General features: G+C 38.0%; 1 protein-coding gene across 1 annotated transcript in view; it reads left to right on the top strand.

Annotated features, from left to right (window-relative positions):
- Nucleotides 1-26,237, top strand: part of LPGAT1 (lysophosphatidylglycerol acyltransferase 1) — a 63,801-nt gene that overhangs the window by 23,021 nt on the left and 14,543 nt on the right. Inside the window, exons 2-5 of the mRNA XM_009888297.1 lie at nt 5,909-6,027; nt 13,399-13,494; nt 16,904-17,177; nt 25,552-25,678. Of these exons, the coding sequence (XP_009886599.1) occupies nt 5,909-6,027; nt 13,399-13,494; nt 16,904-17,177; nt 25,552-25,678 (616 nt within the window). The remainder of the gene's footprint in view (nt 1-5,908; nt 6,028-13,398; nt 13,495-16,903; nt 17,178-25,551; nt 25,679-26,237) is intronic.

The following is a 26,237-nucleotide window of genomic DNA, read 5'->3' on the forward strand; positions in this document are numbered from 1 at the left end:
ATCGCTGTGCTTTAGGAAAAACGTGGTTCTTGGGTTGGTCAGAAAGAGGAAAGAGCTAGGGCATCTCTGTTGTAATAGTCTCCTGGTTTTAGCACTTCTTACTGTCAGTTAATTGAAGTAAGTGTGTGGGACTCTGTAAACTGCAGGAAGAGGAGGCGGAAGCTAAGAGGAATGGAACTGAAAGCAAAAGGAAATGTGTGTTGTTCCCTACAATGAAGTGCAGAGCTGTGCAAAATGGTTTGTTACAGGAAAATGAAGATGGTGACTGGGACATCTTAAACCCAGCCTTGGTTTATTTGCATGTACTTTAGGAACAAACTCCCTTTATTTGAAGGCTTCTCTTCCCCTGCTGCTGCTTCTTCTCTGACTTCTTTATGACAAGCCTTTTTCTTGATGGAAATAATAGGAAAAATTTGTCAGTGCAGGTCAGTTTATTAGCATCATAAAAGTCCAAATCAAGTTAGCTGTAAAAGAGGCTTTTGTTTGGTATCAAAATCTTGTTTGAAACTGTATTTTTACAACCTTAAGATGTGTATATTGTAATAGCATTGAAATTGACAATGGTTTTGTTAGTAACAGTGCATTCTTTAATAGGAAAAGAAAGATAACACGTTAAGTGAAGCTGTGTTTAATGAGATATGTTGTTGTATGCATGTTCTTTCCTTCCTTTTCTGGATTGTACTTTTATTGATGACCTGTATGTCTTGTGTGTACTTAGAGAACAATATGTGAAGGTTTCCTTGGCAGTGTGAATTTTGGAAGGAATGGGTGGAATAGGGAGAGCTATTTTTCTCTTTCCTATAGTATGTGTCTGATTTTATATAGGTGTATTTCAATACCTTCTAACCCCAAAATATGTGCTTAATAAATGTAAAAAACTAATTGTATGCTGATTTGCTTAGTCCAATGTTTGTTTTCCTTTTTTTCCACTGTAGGCAACCAATTTGCAGAGACAAATGCCTTTAACCTTTTTGTTAAGGAGGGGGAAAAACACTGTTAGTGCGTCTTCATTCTTTTTTCTTTTTTTTTGATGTGGTCTAGGCATGCTGAGTAATATATAACCTCAGGCATCACTTCTGGGATTTCTTAATGCCAGCTATCAAAGAATCCCATCTATAAAGGAGAGACAAATGAGCTTAACAAGTGTACATAGCTATTCTAGCTGAAACATGCTTTGATGAACCATTTGTGAGTAACAGTAAATCGGGGCTGTAACTTGCCAGATAGAAATGCTTAAGTATGAGGAGGAATGTTTAAAACCTAGAAACCTGGTTGTCATGAGTTACAGTCACTATTGAATACCTAATAATAACATTACTTCTCTTAGAAAGCAGGGTGGCTTTTGAGGAAGCAAAGAAGGCTGTCCATTAATAATGCTGTTGCTTTGTTACTGAAGGTTTCCAAGCGATTGACAAAAGGTGATACTGTTCAATTCTAAGTGTTGCCAACCTGTAACTTCTTGAAACAGGTTTTCTTGAAGTCTTGCCTCGTGGATGGAAGTGATTAGAAGTGATCAGAAGAAAAATAAACTTAAGAAGTAGGAAGATCTGGAGTAGAATTCTTAACTTCTCCAATTTCTAGAGAAAGTTGTGAATGTTGTGTGTAGACTCAAATCTAATGGCAAATAAAATGGATATCCAAATCGATTATACGTTTACTTATATCATACTTTTCAGGTGATTTATCGAGCTGTTTTATGGTTTGGGGGTTTTAATAATTGTGATTAGAACACTTAAAGTGCTTACCCAAACTTGCCATAAATCATCAGCCTTTTAATGTTTTTTTATTTACGGGCTTAATACGGTAGCTTTTAGGTTTGGATGATGCTAATGTGAGGAGGGAGGGAGGCTTCCTCCCCCCCAATTAGGTGGAAAAATAAGAAGTTAAAACTCAATACATTTTGAAATAGTAACCCCAGGTATTCATTAGAACTTGAACTGTTAAGATCCCAATAAAATTTATGCGGATTCATACAGCACACACTGTAGTGAAACTCTTAACTATAATAAAGAGATTGTCAAAAATTTCACAACATTTTTGAAGTTTTAAAATGCAGTCTGCAAAGTGAAGTCGTTCATATTAATTGCCAGGCAATTGCGCAGAGTACTGGACTGCTGTTCTTGCCAGGTATATTCAAAAGTATAAAATAAATCTACTGAATTGTTAGTTAGCTGTGTAGTCATTTGCCCAGCCTAATGACATACTGCAATTAAAGTGCTTGAATATTTATTCATAGCATCGCTTACATGCACACAGTTATGTTAAGGACATGATTACAAAGCAGCTGAGTGTTCTGAGAACTCTCAATAGCTACATTTAGGTGTGTAATAGTTCAGTAAAAATGTGGGGAAAAAAACCTCTTACTGCTTTTATTTTCTTTAAGATCTGCAAGGGTTAGCTCGTGAAAAGCTCCGTTTGCAGCTCATTATATGAAATATTTTCTTGTTTTAGAGATTTGTGTACATCTTGGGCTTCTTTGTATAAGAGAAGGATAAATATTTCTGTCTTAGGGCACATGCAATCGCAAGTAAACTTGTCTTCATCCTTTCCTGGAAAAGCCTTTTGTTTACAACGCTAAGTCACAAATGAAGTTCGTTCTTACAGCTAAGCTACTGCTATCTCAATCTTGTGGGTAAAAGATGTCATTACTAATCACGATTTTCTTGGTACCGAGTTCACTGTGATTTCACATTACCGTGTTAAACTGATTTCTTGCTCTTTCCTTCCTTTATGTTATTCCACTGTGTTAAACTGCATTTGCAGAAATCTAACTATTGTGAGGCTGTAGATGGAACCAGTATCCTTCCAAAATGTGCCCTGGCAATAGAAGGAAGCTGTGGAGGAATGTTTGCTAGTTTTCAGGCCCCTGAGTGACAAATATTAGTCTCCGAACTGGTTTTTGTCTTGTTTAAGTGGAGCAAAGCGGTCTTCCTGGTTCTGCTGCCATGCAGCTGAGGTCTTGATTTGAATGTTTCCAACTGCAGTGGAGGAGTGTAATAGCACAAGTATTTCTTAAAGCAAAAGGTGCTCCTTTTGAAAATTTCAATGTGGTAAGAAAACTTAAGACAAGCGTTTACTGCCCCCACTGAGCTTAAAGGGACACTGTGAACTTAAAATTCTGGATATTTGAGGGGGTTTTTTCTTCTTTAAAAAAACTGTGGTAACGGCAGTGGGTTTTCTGCACACTTTTGTGGTTTGCTGTTCTGTTTCCGATCCAGAAATGCTCTGTGAAGGACTGCACAAACTGATTCTTTTCTCCTTGATAATCAGGTCAATCAATTGACCATAAAGCGTTATTAAGCACAAGAGACAGCCTGATTGCCTGAGGAGAAATGTCAGAGGGAAATGAAACTATAGGATGTCCAGCTGAATCACTGTGATTTAATAACTTACTGCCTGTCAGCTGAGCCTCAGAAGTTGAGCTATTAGCCTGGCCGGTTGATAGATAAAACGAATTGAGAAAATCAATTAAAGAATTAAATCAAACTTCTTTTTTTTTTTTTATCTTGTATCTGGAATGGGATGGTAGAGCTCACCTTTTTACTACTTCTCAGCTGAAACTTGTTAGTACATTGTAAGCTGGTTGTGTGTTTTTACCCTCTATTGTATTTAACAAGAGTAGGTAAAATACTCTAGGTAACAGCAGAAGCTTTTTTTCTTATTTTTCTTCAATTGGGGCCTGTCTGAAAGTGTCAACATCAGACATTAGTCTTCACCTAGTATGCTAAAAATGTAGTTTTTTCTAGCAAATTAAGCTTCATAAGCTCCCCTCTACTTGTTTTCAATTGCGTGCTTACGTTTTTCAGTCATGAACTTTATTTTAATCCTTCAGAAAGTTCGATCTGTGAAACACTTTTGAAGATTAAAAATAGTTTCTTTTTAAACTGCTCTACAGTAGGAATGATTAGTTGTATAAATTGATATGTTCCAGGGAAGTATCTATAGTAAAGTAACCCATTTTTTTCTCTGAGTGATCTAGAAATAAAATAATTTTATTTGGAAATAATTAGCTACTTGGGAGAAGCCTTATTTTGCAGATGCTTAATGTATTTAGTACTTAGTTTTTATTACTTTTGGAAAGTCACAGTTCAAGAAGACTGTTGTATATTGACTGTTTAATAAAGACACTGAAGTAATAATTTAAAAATCTGTATGTGGTTGATTCATTTCCCTTTAAAAGAATTCCCGTTTCATCTTAGTTTCTTGTCTTGTGGGGTACTGCCATAGGTGTATGTGTGAAATACTTGATAAGGAAGGTGGACGGTCAACTATGACTGCCATGTCCAGGCATTTTCTAACTTCTGTGGAGTTAGAGAGGATATCGGAGGCAATTTGCATGTAATTGAGGAAGAGGGACAAAAGAGAACTTCCAGCTTCATGTTGAGGAAAAATAAGAAAGGATCTGTGCTTATCTTGCTCAGGCAAAGGAAAGGATGCTGTACATTACGGAATGAATAGTCTTCCCCACCTTCATATCTCTAGTCTGTTTCTATCTACTTGTGACCAAATACAGCATTTTATTTTTTTACTTTGTGTTCAAGTCTCAATTCCATACTAATTTGGGAGCCGTCGGAAAGTAATAGAAGTGGCAATTTTCAAAGGTGTGATGCTCACTGGATTTCTGCAAGGACAGGGAAGCTATGTATGGATTATTGCTTCTTGTCTTCAATGTGTAGCCTATTGCTTTTGCATCAGTTAAGCCACTGCTTAAAAGACAGATAGTAGTAAAGTAATTAATGGTCCTGTGATGGGAGTTGTTCACTGCCTGGAGACCTGTTAATAACAGTACTGAAGATTCAGTAGCGAAGGTGAAATATTTCCTTTGATGTCAGAAATGAAAAATAACAGCTAGTAAGAACCACTTAGGATACTGAAGACACACAGAAAAATAATCGTATCCTACGTGCACAGGCAATGCTTCTTTTCCTTTTGGACTTGGTAGAGGCACTCTACCTGCCTATCCTTTCCCTTTACCCTGCATTGCAGTAACCTGCCCTTTACTGAAGAGGGCCAGACTCTACTCACTTGTCTCTTTGCCCCAATAACAGCATTGGACGTATTCTGGCCTTCAATTTATGACAGACTTTTTCTGGTTTTCCATCCTGCGTTCTTCTTTGGGAGGCAGTCTTCTCTTTCTCTATTGAGTAACTTTGATGATGGAACTAGCAATTTTGACTCCTTTTCTTTACCTCAGCATATTTTTGCTAGTCACTGTAAATGTTGGATGATCAACAGCTGTAGCTTCCTCCTGACATCATTCTTGTCACTGGAGTATCTGGTCTCTGGTCTACAAAATAGTGACTGATAGTTTCTGTTGCCGTAGCAGCATTTTCTGAACCCACTTTCTTGCCTATAACTGACTTGTTTAGATTTGAATTACTGAGTTTGTTTAATGTAGCATTTTAAACCTAATGATCCAACTACAGACTTTTTGTTTTGCTTTTACTGAAGTGGTTTAATAATAGTAAGTGTAGAAATGAAACAAACCTAAGTTTAAAAAAAAAAAATCATTGCTGACAACATGATTATTTTTTTTTAATCTAATGAGGTGAGACGGTTGAATTTGAAAGCTGGGTCAAAAGCTTATGTAATTTTGAGACCCTAAATATAGAATGGTGTAATGACACAAAAAGATCAATCTCTCTGCATATGTTCTGGTAGAATATTTTTGTTTTGTTCGTATTCTGTGCATCCAATTTAAAACTAAGCTGGATACCCTCTGCTTGGAAAAATGGTCTTGCTAATATTCCTATCTTATGCTATGTGCCAATCTAAATTGACATGTAGCATGTAGATTTCTTTATTGTAATTGTCTGGGTGTGGGGTCTTTGGGGTTTTTGTTTTGTTGGTAGTAAAATTTCCATGTGGTCATTGTAAAATTTACCTATTTATTTATTTATTTTAATAGTAGTGGAATGGGGTGATGATGTTAAAGCAGTATCAGAAGATGAAGCCATGGTGCTGGTGAACCATCAAGCAACGGGCGACGTCTGCACTCTGATGATGTGCCTTCAGGATAAAGGCACGGTAGGCTACAACTGGGGAGTGGGATAGCTTCTGTGTGTGCGATCTGTTATCTTGGGTGTGCTTGCATCTGTGTGTGCTACTGATGGATGACTTTTGTGTTAGTCCACCAAATAATCTCGAGGCCCTGGATAGGAAGCTTTTGTTTAGATTTGGTTTAATGTGACAGCCAGTAGCTTGGAGCAGGCTTTAGACTATAAACGTTGCCTTTGAAGAAGGTCAAATAGGAGCTGAGTCAGTGTGCATCCACCCTAGATTAACACAGAGGGAAGCCGATCTCCTCGCAGGTAATCATGTACTTGACTTTTTCACCCTCACCTCGTGCCCTTGTGCAACTCATGCCAACTTTGCTCAAACCAGCACAGGTCTAGCTGCTTGAACTTTATTCCAGCATGGAATTTTTCTCAAAGTTAGAAGCAAGTTGTGTAAGGGATTTTGGTAGGAGTTCAGAAACTCAAAGTGACTTCCCTGTGAGGGCATGGCCAAGCTAAGATAGCTAGCTGAGGTGAAAATTGCTTGAGCTATTAGTTCACAAACTCATAAGCATTTCTTGGTGAGATGTGCAAATAATGTCAATTGTTTCATGCATTGCAGTTCAGAAAATTCACATCTAGTGAGTGTAGTGCTGGAAACTAGAGTATGTGATTTAAACAGGAAGTTAAATTTTTGTGCAAAGCAGGAAGGAAGGGAGTATGTATGATTAGGCTACAAAGGGTGGGAGACATACCTGGCAAGCTGAAAAAAAAGCATCGGCTGTGTCTGTCTTAGTGTTGTCTTCTTTCTTGCAACCATATGGTGAAGAAACGAGGAAAACAACAACTGCCTTTTGGTGCATCTGCGCAACTTATAACTGACACTGCTTTTCTTAGTGTATATTAATACAGACTGAGTATACGCTGTATATACACCAGTGATTTAAGATTTTTTGAGAAATTTTCCTGGATCTTTCTTATGACAGCAGAGCTGATTAAAAACCAAATAAACAAAAAAAAACCTCAAACAAATCTAACTCAAAAAAGAAGTTATGAAAATGCCACTGAAGGTTGAGCAGAGACTAGTTTCTTTCTACTGTAGCCTAGAGAAGGTTGTGTTTTAAAAGTACTTTTAATTGCTTTAATTTCATTTGGGATTGAGAAAGTTAGATATATCATGTTACTCTGTACTGTACCTCATGAGTAGAATGACAGAATAAACACTCTTTAATTCCCTTCATCAAAGTGATGCATAGGACAATCTTGTGATAAAGATATGACTGTGACGGTATAGTCCTGTGGATATGTATTGCATATAATCTCGATTATTGATGTCCCAGGTGTTTTAAATGTAGTGAAGCTTCATTGATTCATGTATGTATACTATTGTATATATAAATCTAAGCCGTATTTGTCCTGTTTGACTCCGTAGCTAAAAAGCTTCAGTCAAGACAGGGTAAGTTTTGGTGAACGTAGAAGATGTTAAAAATGGAGGAAGACGTTGAAATGGCAAATAATCTTCCCATGGAAACTGTTAGGTTTGTGGGTTTTCAGAAAAGCAACACATCCTTAAAATCACTATTTTTTCCCTTAAATAATTGCAGTCATTGCTCTTGGAATCTACATATCCAAAACCTAGTATGGTTTCAATGTTTATAGCTAATAAAGAAATAAAAAAGTAGGAGCTTCAACACATGCTTAAATATAGCATGAGTAGTAGAGGTGGCTAAAAATAATGAGAAAGATCAGGATAGTTTATCCTTGATAGAACTTGCTGAAGCAGGTGTTTTTAAATAGCATGCTTCATATTTCTGAACAGAAGAGAATTGTCTTCACTTTGAGTGACTGTGAAACCACTGGAGGAAAAAAAACCACAAACCTACCTGTCCAGAATAAATCATTATACAATAGGCAACTGTTTAAATTAGGCAGTTTTCTTTAAATACAGTTTAAACTTGACATGGAGTCCTTCACAACCTTGATATTCATCTGTTAGTAACAAGATAGTAATTTCCAATAATTGTTTTTCTTTTGTTTAGGAGGGTTAAGAAGCACTAATTCCTGAACACTTTGCCACTCAGACAGCACTTTTTAGGTCTCAGAGTATTTTGTGAAGGTGAAAGGCTCACTTCATTTCCACAGATGGGCATACAAAGAAGTAAAACAGCTTACCAAAGGTGGCCTCTCAGCGGTGGTGGTGCAGTGGCAGAACTAGAAGACCTTCCTCCTGTGGCAGTCCAAATTTCTTTTGCTTGCTTTTGCCATAAATACAGGCTGAAACCAGATGTAATCTGCAAGCACTTACTGTTTAATGCTGCTTTTTAAAAAATGTTAATTTAAGACATCAGAAATGTTCGATTTAGTGTTTTTCTGTGTGGTCAGGTTGAATATTGAAACGTTCTTGCAACTTGACAATGTTTCCTAAGGGCTATGTCAGGAACTGTGATGGTATTTTTATCTGGTATTTTATAACTTCTTATATACAAATGATAGGTGTAGCCTATCTGTTTTAAGCAAATTTAATCTCTTTTAAGCAGTAAGCTAAAATACATATGCTAAGATGCTTCTTGTCTTTCAGATTCACATATGTGAATAAGGGAGGCATGTTCTCTTATTAGGGAAGTGGAACTTAGATAAAAATTATAATTTTAATGGAAGGACTGGACTGGTATCATCTGACTAATACATGTTATGATAAGACAAGCTATGCAGAGTGAGGTTTCAGCTGCATCAGAAGTGATTTAATTACACTTTTTATCTAGTTCAAGAAGTTGTTCCAGTTTGTGAAAGTAAGTGTTAAAACAACTTAGTAAGTTAGTTGAGGTCTCATAAACATTAAAGGTTATGTGTTTAACAAAGAGAAGTAGGCTAAAATGCTGCTATTGCTGCTTTCTGGCTGGACTAGGACGGATAAATGGGGCTATTTTTTCTGATTTAGAGCAGAAAGCAGAGCCGGGAAGGGTGCAGCAGAGACAAGAATGTAGAGCTTGCAGCTGTTTGAGTGCAAGTTTCAAGAAATGTGTTCCCAGGTTTCATTGTTAAGTTAGAGGTGCTTGAAAGATGAAAGTCAGTCTATTCAGGTTGCCTTGTTATGAAATCTATGCAGACTGAAATGAAAGTGGGCCTCTGAATAGGAGGCACCCAGATTTTTTTTTTAAGAAAGTTGGTAAAAGCCTTTTCTACATTCTGAACTTATTTAAGCAGGAAGGGTGAAGAAAAAAGGACCTGAAATGGCATCCAAAAATTCCTTCAATCCATAAACAACTATGAATCTGTGCTCAAAATACTTCTGAATGTCTTTGCTTGAACCTCCTTGAAATGCAAGGGACTGATCTGATAAGCATTGTCTCCTTCCTGAGGATACTAAATGGAAGAGCTGCCACCAGTATCTTGCAGTGTCCTCTGTTCTGTCCTTGGTAGCAGAACAGAACGAATTTCCATTAATCTAATTTGCCTTTTGATTGCAAACGAGATAATTGTGTTCTATTCTTTGAAGTCCTCCTTTTTGATTTTGTATCTTAGAGTGTGTGTATATATTCATTATTTCGTACATAAAAATATTTCCTTTTTACTTCTTACCGCTGCCTAGGCTTGTAGGCAGATTTGTCATCACTGAGCTCTGGAGTTTGCCTCTTTGTAGCCCGTTTGGAGCAAACTGCCTGTATGTTTTGTCTTAGTTATAACTTGTATATCACACTGATCTTTTGACGCAATTGCATCACTCCTTCTCAAAAAGGCTGAGGAAGTCCAGGGATGCTTGTTAAAAGCCCTGTGTCACCTAAAACATGATAAGGTGGACTTCAGACTCTGAAGTCTCCTCCAGGATTGCCATAGAATATCTAGGGACCAATGTTGACTCCTCAAAAGACACAAACCTTTTCTTTTCAGGGAAGCAGATTATTAAGCTTTCTTATCTCCTCCAGTAAAATAGATTATGTTGGTTTAACATCTGCTTGATAGAACAGTAATTGTCAAAATGCCAAAGTAGTAGAGGAACACCGACAGTCATATAGGTACTGCTGCAGGCTAGATCATTATCAGTGGAATTTTGGTGGTGTTTTTGTCAATGTTTATATGGTTCCATACACCAGCCTGTCATCTTTGGGTGGGTGCGTGGGCAAGAACTTATGATGTTGTAGTGCCTTGAAGAGCAGTAATACCTCTCAGTGATGCTTTTTTTTAACATTTGTCCTTAGGGCACACCTTTTCTTTCAGGTTTTTTCCTCCTTCCTAAGACTTTCTAATTTACTGAAATGGAAAGAATGTGAATCTCTGCAGAGAACTTTTAAGTTCCTCTCTTTTATTTGATTTTATTTGGTTGAGCGCACCCTCAGCAAGTTTGCTGACGACACTAAGTTGTGTGTCAGTTGTACAGTCGACACGCTGTAGGGAAGGGATACCATCCTGAGGGACCTGCACAGACTTGAGAGGTGGGCCTGCGCAAACCTCATGAAATTCAACAAGGCCAAGTGCAAGGTCTCACATGTGGGTTGGGGCAATCCCAAGCACAAATACAGGCTGGGGGGAGAATGGATTGAGAGCAGCACTGAGGAGAAGGACTTGGGGGTGTTGGTTGATGAGAAGCTCAACATGGGCCAGCAATGTGCACTTGCAGCCTAGAAAGCCAACTACATCCTGGGCCGCATCAAAAGAAGCGTGGCCAGCAGGTTGAGGGAGGTGATTCTGCTCCTCTGCTCTGGTGAGACCCCACCTGGAGTACTGCATGCAGCTCTGGAGCTCCCAACATAAGACAGATGTGGACTTGTTGGAGCAGGTCCAGAGGAGGGCCATGAAGATGATCAGAGGGCTGGAGCAGCTCTCCTACAAGGACAGGCTGAGAGAGCTGGGCTTGTTCAGCCTGGAGAAGAGAAAGCTCCAGGGAGGCTTTATAGTAACCTTCCAGTACTTCAAGGGGGCCTTACAGGCAAGATGGGGGAGGGACTCTTTATCATGGAGTGTAGTGATAGGACGAGGGGTAAAGGTTTTAAACTGAAAGAGGGAAGATTTAGGTAAGATATTAGGAAGAAATTCTTTCCTCTGAGGGTGGTGAGGCACTGGAACAGGTTGCCCAGGGAAGTTGTGGATGCCCCATCCCTGGAGGTGTTCACGGCCAGGTTGGATGGAGCTTTGAGCAACCTGATCTAATGGATGGTGTGCCTGCCCACGGCAGGGGGGTTGAAACTAGATGGTCTTTAAGGTCCCCTCCAACTCTAACTGTTCTGTGATTCTATTTAACACCTAGCTGTATGGATAGCTGTATGAGAAACCATTTCACCAATATTAGTCTCAAGTGGAGAGCTATGTCTAGGAACTAGTTTTTCTTCGAACACTCAGAAATACATAGTATGTCTTTGTTCCCTTGGATGTGTACTGTCAAGTAAGAAACACCACTGGCAGACAGGAAAGAATACTAGCATGTCACAGAAGAAATGGATGCTTGTTTCCAAAGCAAAAACCTCTCATATGTTTGAGAGCTGTGCTTTTTTCTCAGACATGGTTTCCTTTTCCACTTCCAGTGATGCTAGAGGGTCCTAGCATCACTAGCAAATGGGTGCTCTTGCATTATCCAAGGTCTTCAAATAGAAAGCTTGCTAGTATTTAAAAACCACAGAAGTTGAGGTGTTCTTAATCTCTTAGGCAAGGATAGCTAGCTTCTAAATGTGACATTCAAATCCTGCTGGGAGATGAGCTATATGTCTAAGGCAATAAAACGGTCTTTGGCAGGTATGTTCTTGCAAGTGTGTAAAAACCTCACTTTGCTGAGCATCCGGCCACAGTTGTTTAAGGATAAGTAAAAGAAACAGGGTATGTGACAGTTACCTTTCTCCAAATATATAACCCGGGATTCATTTATAGCTTCTGTGGTCAAAAGGGAGAATAGGTAATCGGAGCACTCCAAGAGGTAATTAGATTTCTTTGGAAGAAAGACTTACTGATACATGCAATTCTAGATACAAATTGCAAATTATTGAGCTGCTTTTACAAAACAGAATTTGTGCATGAAATATGATCTGCTTCTCTCTACAAATTCCACAGACGTGAAGATGTGAAAACATGTAAAAGCCACCATCTTTTATTGTATCAAACTATTTTGTTGGAACTATTGTTGAAGGCATGGATGTGGATTCTGAGTATTTCAGCTACTGTGCAAGCCTCTGATGTTTGGAGAGAAACGCAGAGTATGCTTTAGCAGTAGATGTAGTCAACTAGTACATGAACAATACATTGTATTTTCTAGAGGAAATCTTTATTTCTTAGACTGCTTTCTTTCTTTGCCTCAAATTATGTATCTTGAACAACTGAAAGATGCCAAGCAGAAGGTGCCTGTTTAAGTTTCAAAAAATGATCTTCTGACTACCAGAGAAATGTCATGGTTCTCCATGTGCATTTTTTGATAGTGATAAATGGAAGACTACTTTTGTTATATGACTTTAAGTTTCAATGAACTTGATTCAGTCCCGGTGTGGCCTTATAACATAGGAAAGAGTAAAGGCAGTTAGCCTCGTCTATATCTGAGAACATGTAAGAGACTGGATTTTCCAGTTTTGGAGAGCCAGTTCCTATCCCTCTCAAATCTCCATGTAGGAGCTATAGAGGGGAAAGACCTTGTGAGAGAAGCAGCTTTTCCCTTCTGTTATTTACCTCTTCTGGAGTAATTCTTCTATTATAAATCTCAAAGGACTGAACAGGTATAGTATCTGCCTTCACTGTCCTGTAAGAAGGGATAGTCAAAGTGAATCTAACAGCTCAACCTCTATTTTTGCCTTCTCACTGTTCTTCTTGGCTGGTAGAAGGAGCATGATTTAATGGAATTCTCAGGGATGCATGTGGCTGCTTTGCCATGAGAGAAATCGGTAGTGGCATGTGGGCTGTACATAGGTCTCAGTGAATGCTGCTGTTCAAAGCTGGAGAGAGCACGTATAGAGCATGCGCACATCAGAAGCATGAGAACAACATGATCTCATCCCCAAAATTGCTGAGTACAAAAAAAATACAAGGAAACATTTTTTTGTGGTAGGCATAAAATAGTTGAGGATTGCAAATGCAGATCTGTGTTATTTTGTGTACTTTAACAAACACTGAAAATGGTTTTAATTTGCAACTAGCTTAAAATTGTGGTCGTATCTCAATAAGCAGCACTACACTACCTGTGTGAAGAGACAGTAGAAAATAGCATATGGCTAATAGTGTGGAACTGCATATTATATTACAAAAAGTCAGCTATTTAATCCTGTTCTTGATGAAGTGTAGCACCTGTGCTGCTTTATACTTTGGGGCATAAAGGACTTTATTCCCTGTGTTTACTAGTTTCAATGCTGTTGTGAGGGTGACAGGAATGTGACCAGTATATATGTAATTCTCTGCACTTGATATTTACTAAATTTTTTTTTTAACTTTTCAGGTTGTCCGTCAGATGATGTGGCTGATGGATCATATTTTTAAGTATACAAACTTTGGCATTGTGTCTCTAATCCACGGAGACTTCTTTATAAGACAGGTAAATGGAAACATGTAATAGTGCTTTGATTTATCTTTGTGTTTGGAACATTGTGGGGTTATGGGACTTACTTATTACCTCCTGGATGGTTTGCAGGATGAAATTAACTACTCTGTGATGTGTGTATTTGGGTAGAGCTTTCTTCTGAAACTGTTTTGGTTTTTTTTTCCCAAGCTTCTTTTATTATTTGGCTAGACAGGAATGTTTACAGAACCCAATTATGATGGGAGCCTTTTCTGAGAGGTGTACAAGCAAAGTATACAGGCAGTCCTTTTTGTCTCTCTGCTTCTGACTGCCCATTGTTGGTGCCTGTCTTCTTTCCTTAGTGACCTTGAAGCTGTGGAATGAGTCTGGTTACGTCACTGTTCTGTCTGTCAAAGTTTCAGATAAGGAAAGGCAGGACCATCCATTTTGATGGTGACATGATAATATACCGGTATAAAGGTGGTGATGGACCTGCATAAATAATAATTAATTGATTCTTGGTGGTTAATTATTATTTAAGCATCAGGAAAGAATGTGTGTTGAGCCCAGCATCTCAAATGTTAAGGGGTGAAAGCCTTAGATTATTTCTTACAATTTGGGGGTTTTGTTGTTTGGTAGCTGTTGATCAAACTGCAATCTAAAAGTAGAAACTTCAAAGTACAACAATAAGCTTGAACTTGCTGCCATTTATGTGAACTGTGGCATCCAGCGTACACGCTTCTTTCCTCTCCTTATTTTTATTTGTCTGGACTTAAAATGTATGGGCAGACAGAGAATTAATGAATTTTCACTTTACAGAGAAGGAAAAGCTAATTTACTCAGAATGAAATAAAGAAATACTTAATCACAGCTATACACAGCTAAAGTGAAATTTCTCACTAAGACTAGAGGCATGGTTAGAAAACCTCAGACAAAATTAGATCATAAAATAAAGGTCTCTAGAGATACAGCTGTGTATTGTGAAAGTATGGAAAGGAACAGGGTTTGACACTTTGTAAAATACAAATCTGTTTTAGTAGTTAAAATTCACAAGATACACGTTTTGAGGTACACATGGCTGTCAGCTTGTTAATTGTGATTTCTGAATATGGTGTTGCAATTCCAGTTACAAAACCAATCTATTACTGAGCTGCAAACACCAAGGCTTTTCCTCATCTTTGTAAAGTGGTTGGAATATGCAACATCACAAATAAAATGATGTCATTGTGAGTCTAAATATAAACCAATTGAAAATAAAATTTTTCTTGGCTGTTAATTAGCCTTTGAGTGTAGCAAAAACACTGAAGGTGAGTGAGTCATGATCCCTTGCCTAACTATAGAAAGGCCCTAGTAATATTTGGATGAGCAAATACTTACATTATTTTACAGGGGGAAAAAAATTAAGTTGATCATGGTAAAATACATCCTATTTGTTAAAAATGAATATTTGCTTCATTTTCATGAGCGGCGCCAATGGCAGTCTTAGGAATGCTTCTGAGGTCTACTAGAAGTTCACTAGTGTTTGCTCTTCTCCCACTGAAAAGTTTATTGGAAACAAAGACTGTCAGTTACTTGCCATTTTGGTGATGCAAAGTGCATGGCATCCTGAAGAATTTGTCAGCAGTCTGCTGCTACCTGTTTTCTTTCCTCTAAACCAAAGAAGGCTGAGCCCGTTCCCTATGATGGTGAATGACTCGCCATGCTCTTCAAGAATTGGTTGTATTAAGGAGCTGCTTCTGCTTCTGTATGGCTCACTTTCTCTTCTTTCTGGACAGTATGTTAATTGCGTTTTATCTTCCAGGACTCTTCAGTATTCCACTAGTCATGGTTGCTTTTAAACACTCCTCTTTCCCATTAGTCCAGTAGATTTTTTCTGTATCGCAGCAGTATCTTAAACCTCATGGTATTTGCTAAACAGCAGTTATCCAACAGTTGTATTCATTAGGTTTGTTTTGGTTTTGGAGAGTTCTAATATCTAACAGGTGAATAGTTTATCATTCACTGCTGGTTTTTTAACTGCTGTGCTATCCTGGAGTCTTGTGGTCTGGTGGGAAAGGACTGTTTTAACTGAGGATGTTTTATGTTGCTCTTAATTAATATGAGCAGGCAGAGCTTTCTCCTTTCCTTTCATGAGGTAAGTTGGAAGTAATTGCAATCATGAGATTTCAAAATCTAGGAGGAACACTTTCACAAAACTTGTCTTCAATAAAATACTGTTTCTTGGTGTCTTTTTCTCAACCCCACTCTCCCAACCACCAAAGAGTGGATGGTTTGTGGCAGGTCTTTAGACATTTCAGAGAATTAAAATCACCTCTGCTGAGGGAATCTTAAATTTTGGACTCCTGTGTCTTTAGAATGATTTGGCAAAGTCACTTTGGAGCACTCAAAAATGATAATTGATGTAAATCAATTCATGTGTAAATTTGGGTAGCTTGCTCTTGCTGTGTGTGACAGTGGGAAGAGAAAAGATTGTTGTTGAAGATATTGAAGATATTTCTGCAGTAATTAAGGACATACCTTACTGCTTTAAGTGAAAAACTTCTGCTAATACATCAAAGAGGAGAAATGAATGAGGGTTGGTGGTTTGTTTGGTTGGTTTTTTCATCCCCTTGGTCCTTCAGGTTTAATTATCACTTGGTGATTGCTTATACAGCTAATTATCAAACTAGAACCTGGTGTCATACAATACCTTGTTGGCTAAGGCATCTCGTTTTTATTGTTGTAGGCTTTCTTTAAGTTCACACAAATAAAACAACTTGCTACTCAACAGTTTCCCCTAGAGGAAGGAAACCTGCAAACATCACAGCCCAGTACTCCCCCGCCCCAACCATAAGTGTTTCCATCAGTGTGCTGATTTCAGTTGAGACTAAGCATTGAAGCAGCGCAGGTTTGGGAGAAATCTGTGGTTCTGCTGTGGTAACTGAACTCAAGCCTGGTTTCGAGGTCTGGCTGTGTTGTCTTGTACCTCTGGTATTCTAATACGGGATGCGGGGAGAGGTGCGTAGATAAGTACGCGAAGATACTGATTGGCTTGCAGAAATTACTGATGATATGTGGACCTCCAAATCATAGCTTGACCCCTAGATTGTCTTTGCAGAATTCGGTTTAGTAAATTCAACTCAGGACCCAGTATCAATTAAGGAATTCTGTAAATACGTCGTCCTGTTATGCGGAGTTCCCGCTTACGGTCTGGATGTCGCTCTTGCAGAGAAGTCATCAAATCAGGAGCTTCATCTTCAGTTTCAAGGGCTTTTTTTCAGCCTTTCTGTAAAGTGGTATGAAGTCAGCCACCAACAGGTACTCTGGGAACAGTGTTTTGTGTTGTTATGGAGGCTTATTTGTATCTCTGAAAAGAGAGAGAAATCATAGAAATGTAATAATTATCTGTCTCAATGTTAACTCTTTTAAGCACTCATTTTATTTAGCTAATGTTTTATCCTTATAGGGAAGAGCACACCGTGACCAGCAGCTTGTGTTACTCAAGGAGCATCTAGAAAAATATTACAGGAGCCGTAATCGGAAATGGATTGTTTTATTTCCAGAGGGTGGCTTTCTTAGGAAAAGGAGAGAAACAAGCCAGGCATTTGCCAAGAAAAACAATTTGCCATTTCTTAAACATGTCACCCTGCCGAGACTTGGGGCAACACAAGTAATCCTGAAAACGCTTGTAGCACCGCAAGAAAATGGAACTCCAGCAGGTGGAGACGCTGTGATGAAAGGTAAAGATCACTTCACTTTTGTGGGTAAAAAGCGACTTGAATGTCCAAGATCTGAGTTAAGCAAAACATTTTGTGTTGATTTGGTCTCTTTAAATGTCAAATATATCCATAAAGCACCATCATATTTATATAAATGTTTTCGTATTTGCTTTTAGTTACACTAGGTTTATTTTTTATGTTGAGACACACAAAAAATTAAAACCTCAGTTTTGTACACACTGTGGCTGCATGAACATTTGTTTTGGTACACATGACGGGCGGAACAGATACTGGAATGAGCACCCAGAGTGGGCAAGAAGGTGGGCTGCTCTTTTCGGCACTATTGATGGTTTGCACTGGTTTATGGTAGTATGGAACTATAGTGAAAGCATTTCTGGAACATGCAAACTATGTTCAGATTTTTATTCCTGGCTTTAAAAGTTTCTTTGCATCCAGTACTGTATACTTCATTCCCCTTCTTGAACTGTTTTCTATTGAGTTCAAATTCTTCTATTCTCTACAGATTTTTATGATGACTTCCCCTTTGTTGCTGGAGTTAACTGTCACTGATGACTAGATTTGAAGGATTGTTTTGGCTGTCTTATGTTAGAAGAGTTATGAGGGAATAAGAATATTCCTGCAGCATTATTGTTCTGGGACACCTGGGCTGTAGGGTAGCATATAGCTGGGATATAAATAACGCCTGTAGTTATGGGACTTGGTGCTTTTAGTCTCTCAATTTTTAAAATTAACTTCTTGGCACATTCAGAGATTGGGGTTAGATCTTACTTAACCTTGTTGTGGATTTCTGTTACTTATTATAGAAGCAATGGTGTGGGGGGTTGTGGTGGTTTCTTATTGATGGGTCATGCTGGTATTTCCACAGCCAAATTATTATAGTCATTTAGCAGTGTGATTCAAAGATCCATCCTAGTGAAGCCATATATGCAGATGACTTTGTTTTTTTTTCTGTGCTGAAGTTCAAATTTCAGTGTTAGCAGGAAGACTCATATAGAAATTGCTTCCAGATTTTCAGTTTTGAAGTTAGTCTTGTCAACATAGGAAATGAATGGATATTACGTTCTTGCAGGAGTGGAGGGAAGATTTTACATGAACTGAAAATCAAGCTGTGGAATGCATCAGAATTATTTCCTTTCAGGCTACATTCAGAAAAGAAACGCTGAAGAAAGCCCTTGTTGTCTTAGAAGATTTTAGGTTTAAAAGAGAAACAGAATAGCCTAGTTCTTGTTAAAAGTTCTCTTTTTTAAGGAGCAAAGTTTGGCCTGTTCCTGTTCTATTTATTCCCATCTCAAAGGCAAAAAGGTATGAAAAGTAAGTAGTTCCCCAAATGTAAATTACAAGCCGCCTAGTTCTGGAAGGGGACCAAAAGCACTCGTCAAATACCAGGTTTATATTTTCATACTCTTAGGTTGCTGTCAACTTTGCTGAACATCAAACCTGACTCTTTTTTTTTTTTTTTTTTTTTCCCTTTTTTTTGAGCGGTATGATTCAGACTCTGGAGAAATGAGCATTTGATAATAGTTGACCTAACTGGGTACTAAAATAAAGGAATTGCCTCAGAAGTACAGTGGAACAACATCTGTCCATCCTACTCAAAAGACAGAAGGAAAGATAAGTGGGCAACAACAGGAAAGAAATGTGTGTGTTTAGCCATCATTCTTTCAGAGTAATGGACATGGAAACAGAATAAAAGGGATGAAAAGTGAAAGTAAATTTTGTATGCTAGGAAAGAGTAACCTTTGATACATCTGAAGCTGAGGTATTTTAAGTCCTCTCTTCTCTTAAGCTTACAGAAATGTTTCTAGCATGGTAAAACTTCCCTTTCAGAGATGTATGAAAGGTTTAATTCTTCATCTATATCTTGTATAAAAGACTCTTCCTCTAATCTGCCCTCCAAATGCTTTTACTGTATTCTTGCCACTTCAGAAAATTTTTGAAGAACGTTTGTTCAGTTAAATATAATTCTATAAATTGATAAGATTATATTATAAAGTTAGAAGCCTAACAAGTTAGTGATTATCTTTACTGTTTATCTCTCTTCTTTTTCCCTTTTTTTTAATCACATGAAAAAAACTGGCTCAGTGAAATCAAACTTGTCTGTATCCTCTTTGGGTTACCATCGTTGCTTTGTGGGTGCTAGAACTAGATGTCATATAAGCAGTAAAGGTTTTGCCAGTGTCTTGCATAGAGATTGCATATAAACTTTTTGTACGTTATTACTGTAGTCCTTTGCTTGGGAAGTGGCTCATGTGTCAGTAGCATCACACTTGAACTTCACGGTTCACTAAAAACATTCTTCCTCTGCACCGCTGCTTCTTGTGCTCTATGTTTGCTTATTTAACAATGTTAATGGTGTCCTGGGTTACCAATTATTCATTGTACTATAACAAGCTTTCTACTCCATTATTTATCATTCTCTCAATCTTTTTGTTACCACCGAGCTTTACAGATAATGATGGGGGGTTCACCTCCCTCCCCCATTAAATTGGTTTAAGAGTAGCTCCTCATCATCAAAAATTATGTCCCCTTCCTGTTGCGTTTCCTGGGTTGCTCTGTTACAATGAGTCATGATACACAGTTACGGTGTTCTTGAGTGCTGCCATTTTATTAGTACTTAATTTATTTATGATTATCTTGTAGCTTTTATACCATTGTAGATTTAATACGATTCTACTTTCTCAGCTGGAATGGTGTGGAATACTGGGTGAAAGAGGAAAAGATAAAAGCAACTATAATAAAAGATGGTTCATTCTTAATATACTGCTATGCTGCACCCTAATTTGGTACAAACCAAGTTGCATACAGTTGTTTTATCACGTCACTCCAGGCTCCCCAGCCCACTGGCTTGCTTTTGTACATCAAATGCCACTGGAGTTACAGCCTTCAAACAGTAGCTGAAGAATTGTGCAACAGCTGAATGCCACATCATCTGTCCTTCTGTCAGGTCTCTAATCTGCTTTCTGTCATCCCTTTGGTAGAGGTGGGTTTGTGTTGTGAAGTGCGAGGCTCCGCAGCCTCCCCAAAATTTCATTAGCCTTAATTATGATATTCTTAATATCCACTCCCCTTTTCAGTTTATTTTTGTACTAGTTATGCATTTCCCACGGTTTATTACCTGATTATTCCTCTGTAAAGTGACAGGAAGATCAAATGTTCCTAAGCTAGACGATCAATACTATTTGATTATTCCTCTACTTAAACTGATCAGTTCTTTATCAGGTGCTTTTCCAAGGCAAGCAGCCTCTTTAATTTTTTGTCTCAATTTCCTCCTCCTAACAGTTTTCCAAGCCTTCTTTCGTATTTAAAGTCCCAAGTACAGGCAGCCATCAGGGTGAAATTTAACTTATTGCTGGTAAATACTAAAATTACTAAAACAGTTGTTGCTTTTACTGCCTTTTGAAACACTTTTTTTTTTTTAAGCAAAATTGTACAATTTTATTTCTAAATAAATAGAAGGATGGAAAAACATATAGGAAAGGTAGTTCTATCACTTGATGGCTTGAGTACTTTTGAAGCTAGAAAGTACAGACAATGTAGTTAAGTGGTGTCTGTGCCTGAAAAGATGGTATAAGTTAATTCTGGTGACTGATGAAAGCATCCCTCTGGGCAGATGTGCTGTGCCCCCGCAAACAGCATGCTGCTGCCAGCATCTGCATTCTGGGAGAAGGTTTTAGCACAGAATAGAGGTACGGGTAGCATAAAAACACTTGATGCATAGACATCATCACCTTGACCCTTTAGGGACTGGGTTGTGTGGGGGGGTTATTTTATGGTTTTGTTTGCTTAATTTTTTTAATGGAATGTTTAGTCTCTGACATAGTTACAAGTACAATGTTTCTTCAGTTAATAAGAATTGATCTTCTTGCAAGTTTTAAAACTAGCAAAATTTTCTAAGTCCTAAACAGCTGGCAATTCTAAGGAGTCTGAAGTAATTGTTCACTGAAGATATCTGTTACAGAGCTTATTTTTGATCAACCTTGCTCTAGTATGTTTTTTTAATTCTCCTTTATTTTACCATGCAGCAATTTTTTGTCTGATAAGAGGTTGCTGTGAGCTTGGTTAGAGCCATATTGAAATCTTATCTTACTGTTTTCAGATGGCAGCACAGTACATTCGGTTCTGATGCTTTTTCTGAGAGAAATTAAATTTTCCCTTCTGCAGAGCTGGACACTGGACTTTGTAATTGATTTTTATTTTTTTTTTAATCAAGCTTTTTGATTCACTGTTATATGAGGAATGTGACTTTAATAACATGTGGGAAGGTTGTTTTTTAATCCTGGAAAAGGGGCTTTTTGGTTTTGTTCCAGGTGATTTGTTAGGTAGAGATCTTGGGATAATGAGTAAGATGTTCAGTCTGAGAGCTTTGGGAAAAGAGTTAATTTTAAGGTCAGTGATCACACGAGGACAAGTAGAGGACAAGCAGCAAGTTAGAAGAATGCATTGCTATGCAGGGGGAGGCAACAGCCTCTTTTGGCTGCATTTAGAGTGATGTAAGTGTTCAGGAAGCCACACCTGAATACTAGTGAATGCTAGTAAATATTTTCTTTTTCAAGTGGAAGCTGTGGTCCTCAGGTTCATGCCTGGCTGGTGCATTCTTTTCCACTCCGGATGTAATCTGGCAGTATCACACCATCCAGAACTCGGCTGGAGGCGAGGTTTCCTGTTGAAACCTGTCTTTATAACTTGCTCTTTTTCTCAGTGGTAAACACTGACAATCTGCTGGTGGGTTTGAAGAGTCCTGCATGTAGTCAGATTCGACTTTTAGCATTGATTGAGAGTAACCCCTGGGAGGACATAGAGGGGATGAAGTGAAGCTCTGAACCCCACTAAATTTGTGATTGTAGACAGTCAAGTATCTGCTGTGAGGGACCATAGAGGATGATGGAGTACTGAATGCCTTGAAGACACTGCTGCTAAGTTGCTTTATAAGTAAATATGAAGCAGTTTCCTATCACTGAATTCACAACTAGAATAAAAATAAGGAAGAAAAGTTATGAAGATTTGCCTTTGCTGGTGATTTAAAAAAAACCCACAAGTTTATTTTAATTTTTTTTGTCCAGGCCGTAAAGCTACTGTTGCATGTGATTGTTCAGTCTTCTCTTAGCACTCATAAGGCAAGTAGGTACCATTCATACTGAGGTACATTATTGCTATGTGGTTTGGATGCAACTCTGTTGGACAGATGCCTGCAGACCTGTTTTGAGCATTTATGTATTATTTAAAAAGAATCAGACTGCTAACATTTTGAGACAATTTGAGAAATCAAAGTCCTCCACCTGTGTTGAAAGTGGCAAGCAGACTGACACCACAGAAGGAAAACTAGTCCTCAGAGAGATCAGCTTAAATTTGGCCTTTGCAGCGGTTTCTTCTGCTGAAGCCTCTGGCAGCCAGACTGCTCAATCTTTCAGCAGGCACTAGAAATGAAGGATGAAGGTGTCTTTTCATGGTAGGTAGAAAGTTCAAAAGGATTTGGCTGTCAGAAACATCTGTGGCTATGTTGGCCAAGCCAAACTTGGCAAGAGAAGTTTGTGAACAGGTATACGCAACTCCCTTTTTTTTTTTTTTTTTTTTTTTTTTAGCTAAAAATGCCAGACCTGAGATTCACAACATATTGTAACTAATGCAGCGATCTCTCTGTCCTGAGTTCCTGTTAGTGTGCCCATTTAAAAAATAACAGGGTTTATTCTTGTTCAAAGGTCTGCTTAGGCTTAAAAGCAGCATCCTTGGGCATACTGTGGTCGTAACCCTTTGTGTTGTCTGCAGTTGTCTGTTTCTTTTTCAGTTTCAGGATCTGTTAGAGCTTCATGGATTTAAAATAAATGTGCTCAGGAGCAGGACATGACACCATATAACCCCTCAAAAAGGACAGCAAGATTTGTTTCAAAATTAATTTTCTGAAATCCTTGGTGAATTTTTTTGGCAGTGTGAGATCTTGGGTGATTATGTAAGACTTATTTTAAACCAGAGCATGCAGAAATATGTCTGTGACTGTGTTTGATAGTATGTCTTGGTAATTCCACATGAAGGTACCCGTGCTAAGACCTGCTTGCTCTAAAGGAGGTTCTACAGAGGCTGATGTTACCTTCAGAATTTTTTTTATTTAATTTTTTTTAACATGTGACTCCTGGTGGGGTGTCAGAGGCAGATTTTTTTTTTTCCTTACCCTGTCCTGGAAGGGGCTGGAGGTGAGTTTGGAGCTGGTCTGAGAAATCCATGCAGCAACTCTGCTCCACAAAAGCAGAATGTAGGAAATCAGCACATCAGAGGACGGCAGGAGTCTTCCCATAATGAAGTTTGAACCATTATCCACTGAAAGAACAGTTTGAAATACTAGCTAAATATTTAATAAATTATTTTAAAACATTTTACTGTAAATAATAATGTGCCCATATTAATCTGGCACTTTTTAATTGCAATTAATGATCTCTGTTGCTTACTCATTTAGACAATTTTCTTTATCCATTCTTACTTTACATCTGGGAAAAAAATAAATTGAATGGCTTTGTTCTGAAATCCATTTCTAAATGAATACTTTGTGGATTTGCTATTAATTTCATATTGGCTTTTCTCTAATACATTGCTACTTTTAAAATGAAGGACTCTGTAGTTAGTGCTTTTTTTAAGAGAGACTTGACAAGCACTCTGTCATGATGCTGGCAAGCCTGGAGCCTCTAATGGGACCTCGTGTTCTCATTTCACGTGTCTGTCAGGGTTTTAAAATACTGTATTTCCAGAAGGTGACACTGGATGTTTTGTTTTGACTTGTGTAGCTTGCACTTGGTGAAATTTTGGAATAGCATGTTCGTTGCATGCTACTAATAACTCATAACCTAAATATTATGAAATACTGTCTAGCCTTATTCAAGTAGTATATTTGCATTTGTAACAAAGCAGTACAATGCCATTGTTGAGTGGACACCATGCAAACACTAGCTGCTTGCCAGATAGTTGATATAGCCCAAATCATGACGCTCCTCTGCATGAAGAATCATTTCTCTCTGTTTGCTTTGAAAACTTTTCCTCTTGGCTTCATTTTGGATATGCCTATTCTTGTATTGATAAAGATGGTGAACAGGCTATCCCTGTGCATGTTCTTCATGCCAACAGTGGTTTTGTGAACCTCTATCATATTTCTTTCATCGCTATCTCAGCTGCAGGCTTGAAGAGTCTTGTACTTTGTACTAAGACCTAACACGTCTTACATGCTTCTGCCTACAGGTGGCTGTTTCTAATTGTCAACTTTTGTAATGCTTTAAGATATTTCCGAGTATGATGTGAGCACTATACTATACTAGCGTATTAAGCATTAAGTAAGCTTGTTACTACACTAGCCCGAACATAACATGACCTCAGATACAAGGCAGCCCCAGTTCCCACAGAATAGATATAAAAGTGACAAGCGAAACTCAAAGTGCCATCTTGGCAATGTGCTCCTCCTTCCTGGTTTACTTTCCAGATCTGCTGCTCTCCCTCTTTGCAAACCTGTGAATTGAAGACATGCCAGAGAGAGGTCATGGCTGGGCTGATATCTGACCTTGACTATTGCTGGTAGTAACCTATGTTCACATTTAAATTTGACTCTCCTGGATAATCTTCATAGCAAATATTTTCACCTCCTTTGATCCCTTTTTCAGTTTCTAAATATGCTGAGCAGCATACAAACGTGTACTGGTATCAGTCTTTCTGGGACCTTGTGGATGCAATCTCTTCTCCATTGTGAAAACTGACCAACTTCTTTTCATTGTTTTCTTCCACGTGAAGTGATGTATTTCCTCTTTATCCTGTAATTCAGATTTTTAAGAACCTTTAAGGTGGTGGTGTTTTTTTTTTAAATGTCTTTGAAATTCTAACTTCGTTGTATGACATAAATCACCTTTATCCACTTGCCCTAACTCAGTAGTGAGGCTAGTTGTCCAAAGGGATCTATATGGCTGTTGCTTTGTCAGTGATCTGCAACTGTGGGCTCTTACAAAGGACCAGTTGTAAAAGCGCTTAAAGTGCGGACCAAGAAGCTTGGATTTTTATTTTCGAAGATTTCCTTGTGGTGAATAGGGGGAAGTACCTAACATTTGGGCCAACATCTTATGTGACTATACTCATACCCAGTGAGTGTACTTCTTCTATTCTTTGTATGAATAGTATGTAAGTACAGTATGTAAGAACAACAGTATGTAAGAACAACAGAAATAACTGTGAAAGTAAAATCTGAAGTTTGTAAGAGTATTTCTGTGCTCTGTGATGAAATTTGGATTTGATTTTGGCTGTCTTATTTGTGCTTCATATCTCATGAAGTATTATAAAAATGGAACAACTATCAAATCAGTGACATGCACTTTCTGATTACTTTTAATATCACGTTTCTTTTTGTTCCTAGAGAGCAAATCAAAAGGCCTCCAGTGGGTGATAGATACAACCATTGCGTATCCCAAAGGTGAACCTATAGACATCCAAACTTGGATTCTTGGCTACCGACAACCAACGGTTACACATGTACATTACAGGTATGAAAAAACCCTTCTACTTCTACTTTCTAAAGTATTAGAAAACAAATGTTCACAAATTAGAAATACCATGTTTCAGGATATGGGAAATCAGTAGCAATGTTTCTTTTAAGTTCGTCTCACACAAGTGGGCAACTCATATTATCTAATCAAAACACAACTTTCTTTTGAAAAGTTCAGTGACCATTCCATATCTTAGCACATTTAAGTTTTTGACTAATCTTCTGTGGCTGAATATAGTTATGGGGAATATATTTGATGGCTAGGTCATCTTAGCCACTTCAGTGTTAAGGTGCTGGTAAACCTAACTTGACTTTCTTTTTTTTTTTCAATAATGACAAGAAATTAAGAATCACTGTGTTGTTTAATAACAAGTTTCCTGAGAGATTATTATATATTGTATTTAACTTTCTGATGAAGAAATGTTAGTTTTTTCACTCATAGCATACTCTTAATAGTTGAGCAGAGCAACGCGCTGGAAATAGTACCAAATCTCATTGACACCTAGGGTGGGATACTATTAAAACTTTTCTCCTTAGCAGTTCTTTGTCTCAAGACC

Source organism: Charadrius vociferus, unplaced genomic scaffold (genome assembly GCF_000708025.1).
Source record: "Charadrius vociferus isolate BGI_N301 unplaced genomic scaffold, ASM70802v2 scaffold340, whole genome shotgun sequence".
Taxonomy (NCBI): Eukaryota; Metazoa; Chordata; class Aves; order Charadriiformes; family Charadriidae; genus Charadrius; species Charadrius vociferus.